Source organism: Botrytis fragariae (genome assembly GCF_013461495.1).
Source record: "Botrytis fragariae strain BVB16 chromosome Unknown tig00000101, whole genome shotgun sequence".
NCBI lineage: Eukaryota > Fungi > Ascomycota > Leotiomycetes > Helotiales > Sclerotiniaceae > Botrytis > Botrytis fragariae.
Window position 1 is genome coordinate 583,019 of NW_023500996.1, and position 17,159 is coordinate 600,177.

The following is a 17,159-nucleotide window of genomic DNA, read 5'->3' on the forward strand; positions in this document are numbered from 1 at the left end:
GAATCTCGGGAAATGGCCAATGCGACCGAAAGAAAATAAGGGGCAGTGTATTCTAAGAACAAAAAAGCTTCATCAAGAACTTACAGGTATGTAACTGTTCAATCTATGCAATGCAAAGCACTTTGAATCGACCAGCAAGAAATACTTGAAATATCAAGCAAATGTAGTAAGACTAATGGGATGTTATGCACATAAATGGTGCCTGCTTTGTTTGGCACAGCCTGAAAAACGTATTAGCATCAAATCGAGATGATGAACGAAACTTGTTAAAAGGTGAAGTGCGGGGTAATGATAATGGAAATGATTAGAGGATGGGAATTTTAACAAGCTATAAATTCAGGGGTTTGGAAGAAAGAGAGACTTCTTTTAGAGAAAAAGGAGGACGACATGAAAGATGATGATTTTATGAGGGCACATGTAAACGAAACTTACAAATCTTTATGTACTTCGTAAATTCCCTGTCAAGAAATCAAAGCGTCACTTGTGATGAAGATACTTTGCCTTCTATAAGACTCAAAAAGACAAGCTCGATTTGAGGTCTGTCAAAGAAAAAGAGGTCAAGGGAAGTAAGAAAGATATCTCAAAATTTGAGGTAGAAGACGGCGCGCGTCTTGAAGATATCAAGAAAAAGAGATAGTAAACACAGAAGCGCAAAGAATCAATAGCCAAGGAAACTTGCAAAGATCAAGAAGCTATCAAGTAGGAGGTGGATGGAAGTAAAGGTTTGGGGATTGGGATTGGGATTTGAATTCGAGATGGAAGAGTGGAGGATGGAGGTTGAGTGGAAGATAGAGGTAGAAAGAAGAGAATGGATAGAAGATTGAGAAGAAAATGATAAGGTTCCAAATCGAGAGAACCAAATATCATGCTTCAAACCACCGGGGTCATTCGGATAGAAAAACCGGGGGTTTCTATTTTTGGAACAAGGGGAAGCGGGGTTGGATGGTAAGATATCCACTGTGCGACGACGAGGTGGCTATTTACAGTGAATGTTGTTGACTGTGAATCATATTTGAAGGGATAGTGAATGCCGAATCAGGCAGCAACGATTCTAATCATCCCATTTTGCAATTTGAAAGGAAAGTAAATGATGGCTAAAGATGTTTATTATATGTTGATTTACTAACAAGCTGGAATGGAGAACCAATTAGGCTTTGGTGACCTCCCTTCAAAGTGTTCACATCTACTAAAGAAAATCCATTGTCATCTCACATAAACTCAGGGGCACTTGAAGTATACAATCCAGTATCAAATCCAGTATTAGGCAAAGCAATTCACAGTTTTAAAAGCATTAATCTACTTCTAGCTTGATTTGAGTCCTCAATTCCAGAACAAAAGCTCATTCCTTTTGACTTCAAGATCCTTCACTGACATTGCCGATTTCCCTCGAAGTTTTGATAGAGAACAAGTATTTTGATGTCAGCCATAGACATGGATAAGATCCAACAAGAAGATTCACTACATGTCCCTAAGTGACCTTCACATTTCTCGTCCTCTATTTTTCCGCCGCTGCAAATTCTTCCCCCTATGAAATCTTGACTGTCTGGAAAAATCAGGATCATGATTATTATCTCAACACAAAAGGAACGTAAACTCCTCACATCCACCTTGAGATAGAAGAGTTAAATTTGATATCACCATCAGGATTATGATGGGTATGGAGCCCCCCAACGAATACCAACTGCTTGAACAATGAAAAGGTTTGACTGCTTACAGAAGTGAATTGGTGAAGCAAAATGTGGTTCACACATAATGCACACTTCAGAGGTGAGTTAATAGAAATACATGCTTCACATAACAAACAAACTCCAAAGAAACACCTAAAACCAGTGGAAAGCATTAGATATCAAAGACATCAATACAGAAACTCCCTAGTCATCAACATCACTTCAGTCCACGACGAACCTACCATTCTAAATCAAAACTTTGAAACTATAGAAGAACATCGATTCCATCCATAGCAACCGCATACCAAAAGAACTGATAAGAATCATCACTTGTACAACTCTTTAACAGTAACCAGCAGAGAAGATCTCATCATGATTTATACCGAGGATATAAAATGAATTTCACTTGTGCAACTTTCAGAAATGACATGGAGTCTGGTCTCATCAACACCAGATGAGAGTTTCTGAAACTACTATAGAGTAAGGAAAACGACGACAGCGACAGTAATCAATGTGAAAATGATCTTGATAAAGCATTTCACTCATGAAGAATTCCAAAACTGAATTTCAAAACAATAACGATGTAGATGGCAGCAATAGCAATAGCAAAAGCAAAAATAAATTGATCTCATCAGCAGCAACAAACTAAAAACACAAAAACTCAAGCAAAAATAAACCTCACCATCCCAAACCATCAAATCCTCCTCCTCCAATCAAATCCCCATTCGCATATGAGCAGTACATGAGCGGTGAGTAATCACCCGTCCTCCCCAGCAACCTACCTTTTCCCTTCCCATTTCCCATTCGTCGCGGATCACATCGCCCAAAAGCGAAGGCAAGCGACAAAGTGTGATTGAAGTGCGATGATGCAACACTTTGCAAGAATCTCTCGGCATTGCGTTTTTGCATGGATATCCCATCCCATTTCCCCCAAAAGCACATGTATGGTTGACATTCGACCTATCAAGAATTTTTGTAGAGCGCCAGGGGTGTTCACACCGCGTGTTGAAGATACCTACCTACCGTACTTTGAACCAACTTCCTTGACACAACCTTGATAAACGTTTTTGGTCATTCGCGAGTGCGAGGTTTGCAGGATGGGGATCGAGAGGTTAGTTTGGTGTACTTCGTATGGGTTAGAAATAGTAGGAATGAACGATGTTGATTCATATCTGAGTCATGTTACCCCTCGGTGTACATCTGTGGTGTTGCGATTGGACAGGGCCCCCGCCTAGGAGAATATCAAAATCGACCCCTCCTTGAGGAAGATTGGCAAGGCATTCCTAGATTGTTGAAGGAGGAGAATCTTGGAACTTGTGGTGTGGATGTAGAAATTGGATTTTCCGATACCCCAGGTGAGAGATTGGGAAAGATCGAGGCCAAGGTGAAAGGAAATGGGGCGGTGGGTGGAATAAGGTTGGTTGGTCGGATGTGGGAGGAGATAAAACCTTATCGTCGTGTGACTGATTCTTTAGATGGAATGATGTGAGATTGTTGAGAGGAATAGAATGTTTGTTATGTTATTGTTAATTCTTCGCATGTATCGTACCTGAGTAGTATTTGGAGGAAGTCAATCGAGTCTTTCTTTGAGGTATACTGGATGATTAGCTTCATGATATCTATACGCATAAGGTTGTCGTTAGAGTCAATGTAGTAGTAGCTTTCTCTTTCTGTTATTCTTTCCAAGGTAACAATAGATTGATCTTGATATACAAACCTTTGCTTCACCTCTGTTCTATTCCTCGATACCTACCGACTTATTGTGTAGCCAGTACCTCCTCCATCAACCCAAAAATCATAACAAATCGATTGATCCCTTCTCTTTCGATGATCAGACGACATTTCCAAGATCTTATGTACCTAAGTATGTACCACACATGTGCACACATGTCGGTAAATGAGATAAAATATCTTAGCAAACTCATGCTGATGCTCCACAGCAAAGTTCCACATACACTTAGTTAATGATGTGGGCACCAACCAACACTATAATTTTACGGTAGCTCAATGAGTAGTGAAACCCTTCCGAAATGGTCTTGGACGGACCAATAGTTATATTTTAGTGGTATGTAGGGAAATTGGGGTTTGAGGGTTGTCAAAATTTACGAGGACTAGGGACAGTAGACTGCAGTAGGAGAAGGTTTGGATGATGTCTGAGGGTTTATTTTGAGGGTTTGTTCTGAGGGTTTGTTCTGAGGGTTTGTTCTGAGGGTTTATTTTGAGGGTTTGTTCTGAGGGTTTGTTCTGAGGGTCTGTTCTGAGGATTTATGTTCCAGAAGATAGAAGGAGAGAGAGAACAGAGTGAAAGCAAGAGGAAGAGATAATTGGCGTTCTTCCGGTAAACCAATCAAGGTATGAAGCTGGGAAGGGTTTAATGCATTTGTTTGAGTTGCATGAAATCCTATGTCATACTTTCTACTGTATATAATGAATGATCGTGATGCTACCTCCCTAGATAGATAGACATACATTGAATCCTAGCAAACTCAATCATCAATTGTCCATATGTAGATACATACATCTCGACTTCAATGTTATCACGAATCACCAAGACTCCCCCAAAACCAAAAGAAGGACAAACATCAAATATCAAAGTCAAACATCAAAGTCAAAAATCAAAAATAGTTCTGGATATGGATAAACCGACACCTTTCAAAATTCCACACTTGTTGTTCACATGGTCAGAACGCCAACGCCCTCGCCCTCGCCTTCCAAGCTTAGAGCACAAAAACAACAATGCTTCCTCCTATTTGTTGTTGTGCTCCATCATTTCCATTTCCCATATTTTCTCATGGCCCCTGGTACCGGTTGAGCGTTTGTCGTGCAATGACCCTCTCTTCCTCTCTAGTGTCTCTTCTCCCCCCTATTCATATGTGACTTTGTATATCAGAGAAGGCTGTATACTGCCAAAGTGGCTTATGGTACTCTGTTGCAGTAGGTATGTTGTCACACGCACATATATGTAGAGTTGTAAGAGTATATGTGACTTTCCCTCAGGAAGCAATATTCCTTGCACACATTATTATCCCATGAGGTTGAGGAATCGAAAGATTCGGGACTTCAGAGTATTTTTTTTGGAAGTGGACGGTCAAATCACATATTCATCCCTGACCATGGTTAGGAGATAAGAAAAGCTTTGATGGTTAGAATTGGTCTGTGTTGAATATATTCAATGATTTTCAAAAATCCATCATCAATCATCATTGGAACCCCATTTTTAATTTGGGATATGTTCAACATTTTTCCTCCCTTTGATATGGACGTCAAGGAAAGGATAGGTTGTGAGAAAAGGAGTGGCGGGTGCTTGTTTCTCACAGGAATATGGGTGCGGCGATGCGAGTCCATTCAAGCTGTCAAACGATAGAGAAGGCTCCCGCTCCTAGCGTATCATTTGTATCTATCTATCTATTCTACATTGTCCTGCATGTTGTATTGCATACTGATGATATGAATAGATTGGATTGGATTGCCACTAGAGCCACACATCCAACACAACATCGGCATTCAAGTAAGACTAAAGCAAGATCGCCCTGCCTATTGATCATGCGAGCATAAATCCCCTGTGAAAAAAACGTATGCGCCGACACGGCTTGCCGTAAAAGGGTAGAGGATTGGAGATTCTTGATCGAGTGATGTGATGATATAAAAATGATTTGTTATGGCGTGTTTACGATAGAGAGTGATGTTTGATGTTTGATGTATGATGATGTTTCGATGCTTACGATATACAATACAATACAATATCAAAATTTGAGAGGTACGTAGTAGAGATGATGAAACTGGAGAAGAAATTTTTAAGATTTTGACAGGTTGTAGAGGTTAGGTGTAACATGGAAGGAAATGAATGGTCTTCCTAGTATTCTGGTGGCGGAGGACTTGGGGGGATATTATGTTGCCCACTATTTGTGTTGTCGATGAAACTCTTTATGCGCCGGTATAATCTATATACTACACCACACACCTACACCACACCATTGTACATACATACATCATCTGTGAATGGATGGGATGGCGGAGTAATATTGAAAAATGATTAATGAACGTGCCGTTAAAGTTTGGGAGGATACGGAGTATAAAACATCGGAATTGAAAGATTTATCGTATTCTGGATTCGACATGATGGATCGGTAGGTGGGTAGGGGGTGGTATGGAACATTTGATAGAAGACACAGGTATTCATAATCAGGAGAGGGGAGTGGGATGAGCGGCCGTCCGTTTTCAATATAATATGTTTTCTATGGAGTCAGTGTGGTCATCGGAAAGTTAATTGATTCATCTGAACACTATGCCACCCATCAATCCATGGGAATCATTGTTCCCATTTGTTCGTTCATTGGAAGGTTTGAGGGATGGAAGATCAAATGGAATCCACAGCAAAAGTTCCAGACCCATTTTATATGCCCGGGTTTAATCCAAGAGGATCAAATAAGGGATGAGAGAGAGTATTGAGTGAGGGAGTGAGGGAGAGAGGGAGAGAGGCAGAGAAGATAGACAGAGAAAGGGAGAGAAGATGGACAGAGAAAGGAGGGGAATTAGAAATGAGAAGATTCGAGAAGGAGAAGAAGGTAAGAAATGGGTATAGATACCTAGTACTGAGTGACTGTAGGTATTTTTATCAACATTGTATTGAAGATTACGTAGAAGGAATGAAACCTACCGACTTACTTGCTTGTACTGAGACTGACTGACAGATAGACAGACTGATTAGATGACTGTATTGGAGATTACATACGCATCAAGTACTCCTTTTACTAACAAATCCTTTGGAAAGAATGGAACTAACTTCTAAGATTAAATGGCAGGCGGAGGTCAATATGACATAGATGATAGATGGTTTTCTCAGAGTGTCTCTACTGAGTCTACCTATGTCCTCAAACAAGATCTATTACATAAGTGATGAATCATGAATGAGTGCGTCTTGTCATGTAATAATAAGTATATGGTGTAAATCATGTGTGAATGTATTTTTGTTGATAGCTAGTAGGCAGGTAAACCTCTCTGTATTTTGAATATCAGACTTCACTCCTCACTCCTCACTCCTCACTCCTCACTCCTCACCACTTATTTCCTCATTCCCTCATTCCCTCATTCACTCATCACTGACTCATCACACAGTGGTATTCACTCTTCACTCATTTATCAATTCTTCACTCACTCATTCACGCCATACATACCTCCTACCCAATCTGCTGTTGGTTACAATACGGTACTTCATTTCTTTAATTTTCATAGTCTGCTTTTTTGGTGGATCCTTATTAGCCCTTCACGCCTTAAAGTGGCTCTATTTGGTCCGTGCGCTCTTCAATAAACCCACTCCACCCTCAGATAGTCTCTTCTAGCCTATAGCCTTAAAGTAGTTACCGTGCCTACCTCCTACCTCATTTCGCTAGTCCGCTAGCTTTAACGCCCTTGCAAAGTCATGGTACCTAAGTATTAAAATGGTATTAAAGTAATAAAAGTAAATCTGCCCATAACCATATTAGAAGGAAAAAAAAATTCTCTTTCCTCTTTACTTCCCTTCCTTCTTTCCTCACACTTTGTCACCTTATTTATCTTAATAAACCTTCTTGCCACATCTTGTATTTCAAAGAATTTCCTCTTTGTTTACTTCAGATACTTTAAATCAGGTCGAGGAACTTACGCATACCGTCAAGTTCTCCTTATCATCTATCTATCTATCATAATAAAACGGATATTTGATTCATTTGATTTGCTTTTTATTTCAAAATGTCTGATATTCAAAAGCCTGTCGTCGAGGAGCCTGTCGTTGCTGCTCCTGCTCCAGTAACCACCACTACTGAAGCTCCAGTTGTTGAGCCTGTCGCCGAGCCAAAGGTCGAGGAACCAGTTGCTGCAACTGAACCAGTCACCGAAACTCCAGCAGTTGTTGAGGAGCCAACCACAGAGGCTGTTACTGAGGCTGCACCAGCTGCTAAGGAGGTCACACCTGTCGAGGAGGGAATTTTGGGTTACAAGGGTCCAGGTTTACTCAAGTAAGTTATCACTCACCAAAAATATGATTGATATCTTCATGCCAGAACAGGCGCATTTGCTTGTCCATGGTCTGCGCCTACTTCTAAAGGTTTTAAGATGACCTCTAATTTGATCAATATGTTCCATGAATGAAAACTAACATATCCCCTTTACAGGAGCTTCATTTTCCAAAAGAAGCATTTCTGGTTTGGATCTGAGCCAGTTGAGCACAAGAACCTTTCTAGCTACCTCCGTGGTGAGAAGCCAGATGTCGGTAACCACAATGCTGCCTGGTCATCTCACACTGGAAAGGGACTCTTGTTCTTCAGCAAGAAGTCTAGCGACAAGGCCAGCCCAGCTGGTATCTTGAACTTGGTAAGTCGATCACCCTAGCTTTATTTCTGATGAAATCCCTCTAACATGTGTCCCTACAGTCCGAAGCCTCTGATGTCTCCGAAGATGGCACTGTCGACTTCTTCTTCACTATTCACGGCCACAAGCACACCTTCCAAGCTGCCAACCTCGCCGAACGTGATAACTGGGTTGCTACCCTGAAGGTCAAGGTCGCAGAGGCCAAGGAAATCGCCGAATCTGTCAAGGAGAGTGAGACTTACAAGACCAGCCACGCTGCCTTGGTCAAGCCATTCTCTGGTGCCGCCACCCCAAAGAAGGAGGCAAAGGAAGAGAAGAAAGAAGAGAAGGCTGAAATCAAGGCCGAGAAGAAGGAAGAAAAGGCAGAGGCAAAGGAGGCCAAGGAAGAACAAAAAGAGGAGCAAGCTGAGGCCAAGGCTGAGGCAAAGGAAGAGAAGAAGGAAGAGAAGGCTGAACTCAAGGTTGAGAAGAAGGATCGCAAGAGCCGTTCTGCTTCCCGCAAGGGTGACAAGCGTACTTCCATCTTCGGTGCCATTCCAGGTTTCGGAAAGAAGGAAGAGAAGACTGAGGCACCAAAGGATGAAGTTGTTGCTTCTCCAACCACTGAGGAACCAGTCATTGCTACTGATGCTTCCGCCGCTCCAGTTGTTGATGCTCCAGTTGCCACTGAAGTCCCTGCCACCACCGAAGAAGCTGCCATTGCCCCAGCCGTTGAGGAGCCTGTTGCCGCCGCTGCCCCAGTTGAGAAGCCAGTTCCAACCAAGCGTAACAGCATCTTCGGCACTCTTCAATCCAGATTCTCTCACAAGAAGCCTGAGCCTGAAGCTGTTTCCCCAGTTATTGCTCCAAAGGATGAGGAGCCAGTCTCTGAGAACGCCCCAGTTATCCCAGCTGTTGATACCACTGAGCCATTGAACACCAATGTTGAGGCTGCTCCAGCACCAGTTGAGATCACCGAGTCACCAGTCACCAATGGTGAGACCCCCAAGGCTGCTGAAACTCCAATCACCAAGGCCGATAAGCGCAAGAGCTCCCTTCCATGGTTGAACAAGAAGGATAAGTCTGCCGCTACCAGTGATGAGGAGACTGAGAAGCCAAAGTCACCTTTCGCCAAGCTCCGTGCTACCGTCAAGTCTAAGTCATCCCCAAAGGCTGACAAGACCGCTGAGAAGCCACTTGAGCCAACTGCCGAGACCAAGGCTGAGGATAAGATCGCCGAAGAGACCACCGCCACTGAAGCTGCCCCAGCTGTTACCGAGCCAGTTGTCTCTGAGCCAGTTGTTGCTGCTCCAGCTAGCACCACTCCTCAAGTTTCTGCTACCGCATGAAGCAACTCACATCATTAAAGTTGCATAGCATCTTCGTAATGATTTCTTATTGTTGTCGCCGGGAAAACGGATCTCCTTGAAATACCCCCAAGATTGATTGATACCACTCTCATTTTTGCAGTACTCTTTGTCCATCTTCATTTTCTTACGCGTCTGTTATGTTTTGGTCTGCCTGCGCTTGCGATTTCTGCTGCGTATTGATACCCCCTATACCCAGACTGTCTTTTCGCAATCTGCCACTAGGGCAAACCAACTTCAACCTTAATACTTAATACAAAGTTTCTTGATGTCTTATGAATATTTTATTTTTATGTGGATGATTTGAATGTGAATTATGTGAATGATAAAAATTAACTTTGGTGGTAAGAAAGTCTCAATTAATCTTGTACGTTGGTATAAGGTTACAATATTTAGTTAACTCCACCACTATCTGCGGGCACTACGAGAACACTTACAGTAGTGGTTGGGTCCGTTATGAGGTTAATTTTCAGGGTATCGAAGTTTGGTAATGTTGGTGGGGTTGGGGCTGAAAGTTGACTAACTATGTGGGGGTTTGGTTAGCAGCATTGCAGCCGCGGTGATGTTTGTTTAGATTCCGGATTTCCGGAGGTTTCTTGGTGGGTTTGGAAGGAATGGAATGGGAATGGAATGGAGAGGAGGTTTGGTGGGTTTTGGTATGTATGATGATGATGATGATGATGATGATAGTGTGAGGGGGGATTTCTTTCGATACGGAATTTCTTGGTTGGGGTGAGTGAGTGGGTGGTGAGGAGAGAGGAGAGAGAGAGGAGAGAGAGGAGAGAGAGAGGAGAGAGAGAGAGGATTGAGTAGGACAAATGAGAGTAGTTGGAAAGTATTTTGGGATTATGAGATTATGAGATCAAGCGAGATCTGAAGAGGTGGATATGTATGCGGAGCTGAGGTTGCTCGCTAGTTGTTATTGTATATCATATTTCGTATGGGTATAGTCTGCATTGGATGTATTTTGTGTTTGTGTGTGTGTGTGTGTTTATTTGGGTGGATGGATGGATAAATGGATATATGTAGATTGGGCAAAGCATTGTTTATTTTGGAAGTTTGGGAGTTTGCGGGTTTGAGAAAGCGGAGTTGAGGTTGATGAAAATTTGTTTGTTTTGGGTTGCCTTGTTTTGTTTCTTGGTGGATAACTGGTGAGTGGTGAGGTGTGAGGTGTGGTATGATGGATTTGAGGGAACGGGGGGGAAAAGGGTGGTTCTTAAGGGATATGTGTGTGGATGATGTGATGGAAGAAATTAGTTTTTGAAGGCCCAGTAGAAGGTTTGAGAGCTTCGTCGATCACATGAAAGAGCTTCAATATGTTGGGATTGAACTAAAAGATCATCGATTTCCTTCTCTAAGTTTGTGGGTATGCGGTTTTTGCATTCTTCTCGTTAGGTGGTACGTGACTCAATGGGATAAGAAAGATTTTGTTCCGGTTGCGACTTATGCATATATGTATACTTTGCAATGTTTTCCGAAGTTGAGCGGAATAGGCTTACAGTCTTGCCAAATGAGCAAGGGATCATAAGACGGTGGCAGGGTGTCTAGAGCACAAACTCGAACGAGATGGCGTGGCATAAGTAGAGTTGGAGAAAAAGGGGATAGGTAAGATCTACAGTTCAGAAAGAGTAACCAAATATATGATGACAGCAGAAATCAAGAATTCGTGCATGAAAAATGACGGTATCATGTACTTTCGGCAAGAAAAAGGAGGTGGATGGGGAAAGTAACTTTCTATCATAAGATTAGGGTGTATGGAAATTTTTTTCTCTTTTATCAAGTGAGATGAATAAGAAGAAGGATTTTTGCTCCTATGGAATTTCGTTGTGTGCATTTGTATTCTGGATCTTGTCTGCCTCTTCAAGAGCGTTGAAGGTGATTGATTTATAGGTAGCTAAAGTTGACTTTCGGACTTTGAGGTACTAGGAATATCACCAAATCCAAAGATGGAATTAAAGTGTTAACGTCATGTGTATCATTTGTAGATGGTTCATATAAAAGGTCTTAGATGGAGAGGAATCTCTTCCTGTAGTACTCTCACTGCAGAGAGTGTATAGGCGATAAAGGATTCGTGCACGAAGGAGAGCTTGATATATGGCTTGTATCAATGTATAGGAGATGATTCATGATATGCGTAGTTTATATTGAGCAGTGTGCAAAAGTTTGAGCGATATCAACCTGATTTACGGGTAAAGAGACAGCGACAGTTTGGAGTTTGATGACGGGCGAGATATTAGTATCAAGCTAGCGTGCGTATTCTCAATGTCGGTAAGAACTTCGCATAGATCATAATACTGGCCTTTACCATATGATCAAGTTCATGAATGTAACACAAGAACCTTGAAGAATGGTCTCCTCTCCTATCACTTTGTAGTCTCAAGTCTTGCGTGTCAGTCTATTCTGTGGCACTATCCCATTGACAATCCAGCCTCTTAAATACCTGCCGGTTTCTGAGAAAGACAACGTTTAGCATACTCCACCTGTTTCTCCTGCCCTATTGGGGCGTGAAGTACTCACTCTAAGCCCCAACCAAGCAGACATTGTATAATATTACAAAGTATAAAAGAACTTTACAATATCAATCATTGACCTGTACACTGACCCGCGAGAAACTTGGCCCCTGCAAAAGAGATTCTCTCTCGGGATGATCGTAGGGTAATGCAGTACCTAGCTTTACTTGTACATCCTATTGGTATAGATATATCAAAACCCTTCCATAAAATAGCTTTCTCGGCGGGTTCGATCTATCGCTGTCGCTGGCATCATTGCGCACCATGAATATATCTATATATATATCACCTGAAATTGATAGCAAAAGCGACAACGACATCGACAACGACGATGATGCTGTCAAACGTCCTGCAGAACTAAGCGAATATGGACATAGAAAACTTATCTTAGTAGGTATACCTCCAACGAACGCACGATTAAATCGCTGGTATCTTTCACTCCTAGAGCAGGCTTGACGCCTGTGGTGACTTCTTTTACTCTTGTTCAAATGATTTCAAGATCTTTATATACTCACTATCACACTTCCGAAACTCAAGGATTCACTTCCCATCCTAAACACTCTACAAACAAAACACCACTCCCGCAAACTCCTCGCAAATCAACATCAAAATCCCAAGCGTGGTGGGTATCTAGTCATCCATATCACATGCAGCCAATTGAAGTATGAGCTTTTTGTGTTGAATGAGAAATGGGCAATGAAGAATAATGATGTTGTCCCGGCTGCGTTTATATACCTAGATACCTACCTCTAGGTACCCATAAGTAGGTATCGGTATCATAAGTGAATATTCCAATCCGCAAACCAGGACGTAATGAATGAGTGAGACTTCCAGAATTAACATGACTACCTATGCAGCAGGGACAAAGAGGAGGGATTACCTCTACTCACGTTTAGGAAATTGCTATTCGGTGACAGCGAGGAAAACTCTTCCGTCCCAGAGAAATCAACTAACTCGGCAAACATAAAAGCTTTCTTTCTCTGGTAAGAATTTATGCTTTAGACTGTCTATCTATCACTGAGCGAGAGAGTTAGACATGGTGCTGTGATTAAGGATTATATAAATTAAAGATACTTTTCTACAGCTTTCGGGATTTGGATACTACGGTTTTAGGGGGGGGAGTGGGGGAGTTTTATATCTTTTCACTGTCATTTAAGCGTTTTTGTTTATGGATGATCGTGCGTAATTGGAGTTTGATTGCTGTACAAAGGGATGCGCACAAAGTTGAGAGAATAAAGTTGAGAGGATATTTGTATTATTCTAGATTTTGCAGTTGATTGATTTTTGCGGTAAATGTGTTATTGCCTACCTATCATGTCAGGAATGGTAGTACATACTAGCTAGAGTATCACTCATATCGATTCAGATTTCATCTCAAAATCTTCAAATTAAAATTATCTATCATTCCAAAGAACCTCTTTCAAGTTCCTCTACCCCCCTCCATTCATTCAATCATTCAATCATTCCACCTCTCACCATTTCCCCCTCCATCAAACCCCCAACTCAACCCTCACAACTGATACCTAAACCCTCTATCCACCTCACCCCCCTCTACCGTCCCCTTCCCCTCCTCAATCCTCCTATTCAACCACTGATACGCAAACCTCATCGCTATCATAACACTAATCGCCATCGCCGCCATAATAAACAGCACCTTAAACCCATTGTGATAATACGGTTTATCACTTGCCTGGAAAATATGACTTGCAGGCACGGCGCTCAAATTCGTCATCGCCATGTAGAGCGCGACAGCGATGGCGCGTCGTCGTGGTGTAGGTTGGTTTGCGTTGAGCCAGGCGACGTTGAGGGGGTGCCAGGAGGGAGAGCCGCCGGTGAAGACCAGGAAGGCGTAGAAGGTCCAGTTGCTTTTTGTGTGGGGGAGAGTCTGGAAGGGAGGAGAGTTAATTTGGTGGTTCGGATGAGATTGGTGATGGGACTGGGCGTGGAGTGGGACTTACATCGAGAACGATCAAACCAACAAGTAACCATACTGCAGCAAACATAATCGGTATACTTCTTGAATTTACTCTATCACTCCACCACGATAGTGTAAAAGTAGTGATAATCAAAAGAGCGCTATTTGGCATAACCAACAAATTCGAATTAAAAGTTCCGAATCCGAAACTTTTGATGATGGATGGAGAATATGTTCCAATGGGAGGAGAATATTCCAACCCGAGCAAAGCCATCGAACAATGCGCCCAAACTTTCCAATCGGTAAGAACAGAAACCACGATTTGAAATTGAGAGAGATGGGAATCTCGGGGATCGGTGTTGTATGGATTATCGCGTGCGAGTCGTCCTAGGAGGATTTCGGATTCGCGAGGGGTGAAGGATGAGAGGGGAAGTTTGATGATGGAGTTTCCGCGGCTGGGATCACGGGGTAGGAGGAACAGTGTTGCGATTCCTACTGTGAGAGTAGCGAGTCCGTCTAATGAATGATTAGAAAAAGTGTATGGTGAGGAATTGAAGATATCACATGCCAATAAGGAAAAGCCATTGCCACCCCGTCAAGCCTGCTCTTCCACGAAGTCGCAATAAACCGTATGCAATGAGACCATTAAGTAGATTCGCCGTGTAACTACCAATGAAGAATAAAACTGTTCTCTTTCCCAATTCACGTTTGGTATACCATTTCGTAAGATACCATAACGTACCGGGAATAAATCCAGATTCACATAGACCAAGTAAGAAACGTGTTGCTAGGAACCCAGATTTATTCTTGATGAATGCTTGGAAAGTAGCTACGAGACCCCAGGCGAGAAGTTGACATGGCAGCCAGATATCGGCACCAACCTATTGAAGGTTAATACGAGGACTTGAGAGGAAGTGGTAAAGTCTAGACCTTTTGAATCATCAGATTTGCGGGAATATCTCCAATGCAAATACCGACGTAGACAAGACTATTTCCTGTATTGACAATTTCTTGATTCATGGAAAGATCCTTCATCATATTATCTGTTAGGGCATTTGAAATATTACCTCTGTGTGCTACATTAGCTTTTCTGTATTTAGGAATTGGTAATTCTGAGTGTACCTGTCCAAGTTCAAAGTGAAGAACATAATCATGACTAAAGGAATCAGATAGAAATCTAACCGCCTTAGGATTTGTTTCTCTTCATCTTCGTGCCATTCAACTGCTAAAAGTCGTTTATTGAGCTCCGAGTTGCTCTTCTCGGTAGGATCCTCATCGACACTATCAACCCGAGCTGTGATATCGTTTGTCGGCCCCATTGTCTATGGTACTTTGGATGTAAGTTTCCAATAGATATTGAGACTATACTCTGACTTCTAAGTACTTGTCAGTGTTCCGCCGATCAACTGGTCGACCGCAGTCTTTTCAAGCTTTTCGAGCTTTATCTTATCTCAACACAAGCATCGCACGTTTTATGATTAACACATGGGAGTATCTGAAAAGTACCCCAATCGGCGCCAAACGAAAGGCGTGCTTCGGAGACGGTTTTATGTCACTTTGGTTATCCAAGCCAATCAATTAAGGCTGGAAATATCGAGGGTCTGGATGTGGTAGCGATGCAGAGACACAAGCGAGATGTTGCGAATCTCACCCCTGACATGGCGCCTTTTAAAAATGCAGACCTCGTCGGGTTTCACACTTGATTGCTGGATTAATTCATTGTGTCAATATATTGATTTATCGTGCCTTATTATATCCCTAATCTTTCATACCCTCTCGGTATCGGTATATTGAATAGCGATAGCTTGTGGTAAGATTAACGGAATCTCTCCGAGTCGTCAATTTCCTAACATTTGTTCAATTATTTTTGATTTCAATTGACTTCAATCTAAAGAATTTCTTTTTGAGCATTTTTACTTTTCAGACTTCGAAAAAGATAGCTTGCAAACTGAAACAATGGCGATATTTAACGATTCAACTAAGGCTGCCATTGCAGTGGCTGAATTCCCTGTAGGAAAGCCAACCAGCAGTTCTTCCAGACAACCAAAGCTACCACCAAAGCCCGAGAACTTACCTCATCCCGAATACACCACGCCAAGAGGTGTATCACCTCTGCTATCTGTACCCAAAGCAGGGTTGCAGTACCCAAATTATACGCCTTTTAAGCTCCCAGATTTGGTCGAACATCCATTTGTCGACAGAGGAATCGATTCCGACCCGAAGAAGAGTAGATTACTTGGTGCAGCATCAGAAGTAAAGCATCTGACCCCATCTATCGGAACCGAGCTTGTAGGAATCCAACTCACATCTCTCGATGATACTCAAAAGAATGAACTCGCTCGATTGGTCGCAGAACGTGGAGTAGTATTTCTGCGAGATCAAGAAATGGATGTTCATGAACAAATAGAATTCGGGTCTTACTTTGGAGAACTCCATATTCATCAGATGGCAGGAATTATACCTGATTTACCATGGGTACATCCAATTCATAAGGATGAAACTGCCAAAAATGGTCGATCCCATCAAATATGGCATTCTGATGTGAGCTATGAGATACAGCCACCCGGATTGACCTTTTTGAGAATGGATACACTTCCAAAAGCTGGACCTGATGGATATGAAGCTGGTGGGGATACAATATGGGCGAGTGGTTATGGTATCTATGAGTGTAAGTTTGTCCAATACATAAGTGATGTCCACAATACTTATGCTTCTTCTCATAGCATTATCTCCAACATTGAAAGGCATTTTGGAAAACCTGGAAGCAAAACATAGTGGTCTTGAACAAGCCGAGAAGGCATTGAAAGGAAATGGTTGTCTTCGGAGGAATCCTATTGAGACAATAGTAAGTATCATATTTCACTATGACATATAATTCAATTGGCTTACCGTTGAATCCTACAGCACCCTGTCGTAAGAACACATCCAGTAACCCAACAAAAGACTTTATACGTGAACGAAAACTTTACCAAGGAAATCGTGGGTGTCGAAAAACGATTCAGCGAATCTCTTCTCGATTTCCTCAATCGATACGTTGCAGAAGCATACGAATATCAAGTAAGATGGAAATGGTCCACCAATGCAGTTGCAATATGGGATAATCGTGCTACATTTCACACTGGGATTTTCGACTACTGTGAGTACTGATTGTACAACCAAACTTTTGGCGGGCAATATACTAATAGCGATACGCCATTAGATCCTCACCTTCGTCATGGATTGCGTGTTGCTACCCAAGCAGAAAAGCCCACCAAATGAATTGGAACATTGTGATGAAATGAACGATTTGCTCCTCGGCTCAATTGATGGAGGAAAGACTGGTTTGAAATGATTCATTCGACTAAGATATGAGGTTTTCGAGAATATGTATAAAGTG

General features: G+C 42.1%; 3 protein-coding genes across 3 annotated transcripts; 2 read left to right on the plus strand and 1 right to left on the minus strand.

The window, feature by feature from the left end:
- Nucleotides 1-7,394: 7,394 nt before the first annotated feature.
- On the plus strand, nucleotides 7,395-9,340 carry Bfra_008810 (putative lysine-rich protein; the record flags this gene model as incomplete). The annotated part of the gene is made up of 3 exons (XM_037339167.1): nucleotides 7,395-7,660; nucleotides 7,817-8,015; nucleotides 8,075-9,340. 3 exons carry the CDS (start codon nucleotides 7,395-7,397, stop codon nucleotides 9,338-9,340), a joined length of 1,731 nt encoding a protein of 576 aa, XP_037190733.1.
- A 4,038-nt stretch (nucleotides 9,341-13,378) lies between these two features.
- Bfra_008811 (putative alternative sulfate transporter protein) lies at nucleotides 13,379-15,102 on the minus strand (the record flags this gene model as incomplete). Its single annotated transcript, XM_037339168.1, has 5 exons — nucleotides 13,379-13,753; nucleotides 13,827-14,299; nucleotides 14,352-14,664; nucleotides 14,714-14,852; nucleotides 14,906-15,102. The coding sequence occupies 5 exons, from the start codon at nucleotides 15,100-15,102 to the stop codon at nucleotides 13,379-13,381; spliced, it is 1,497 nt and encodes a 498-aa protein (XP_037190734.1).
- Nucleotides 15,103-15,739: 637 nt separating this feature from the next.
- Bfra_008812 (putative family taurine protein) lies at nucleotides 15,740-17,041 on the plus strand (the record flags this gene model as incomplete). Its single annotated transcript, XM_037339169.1, has 4 exons — nucleotides 15,740-16,451; nucleotides 16,507-16,628; nucleotides 16,688-16,919; nucleotides 16,983-17,041. The coding sequence occupies 4 exons, from the start codon at nucleotides 15,740-15,742 to the stop codon at nucleotides 17,039-17,041; spliced, it is 1,125 nt and encodes a 374-aa protein (XP_037190735.1).
- Between the last annotated feature and the right edge of the window lie 118 nt (nucleotides 17,042-17,159).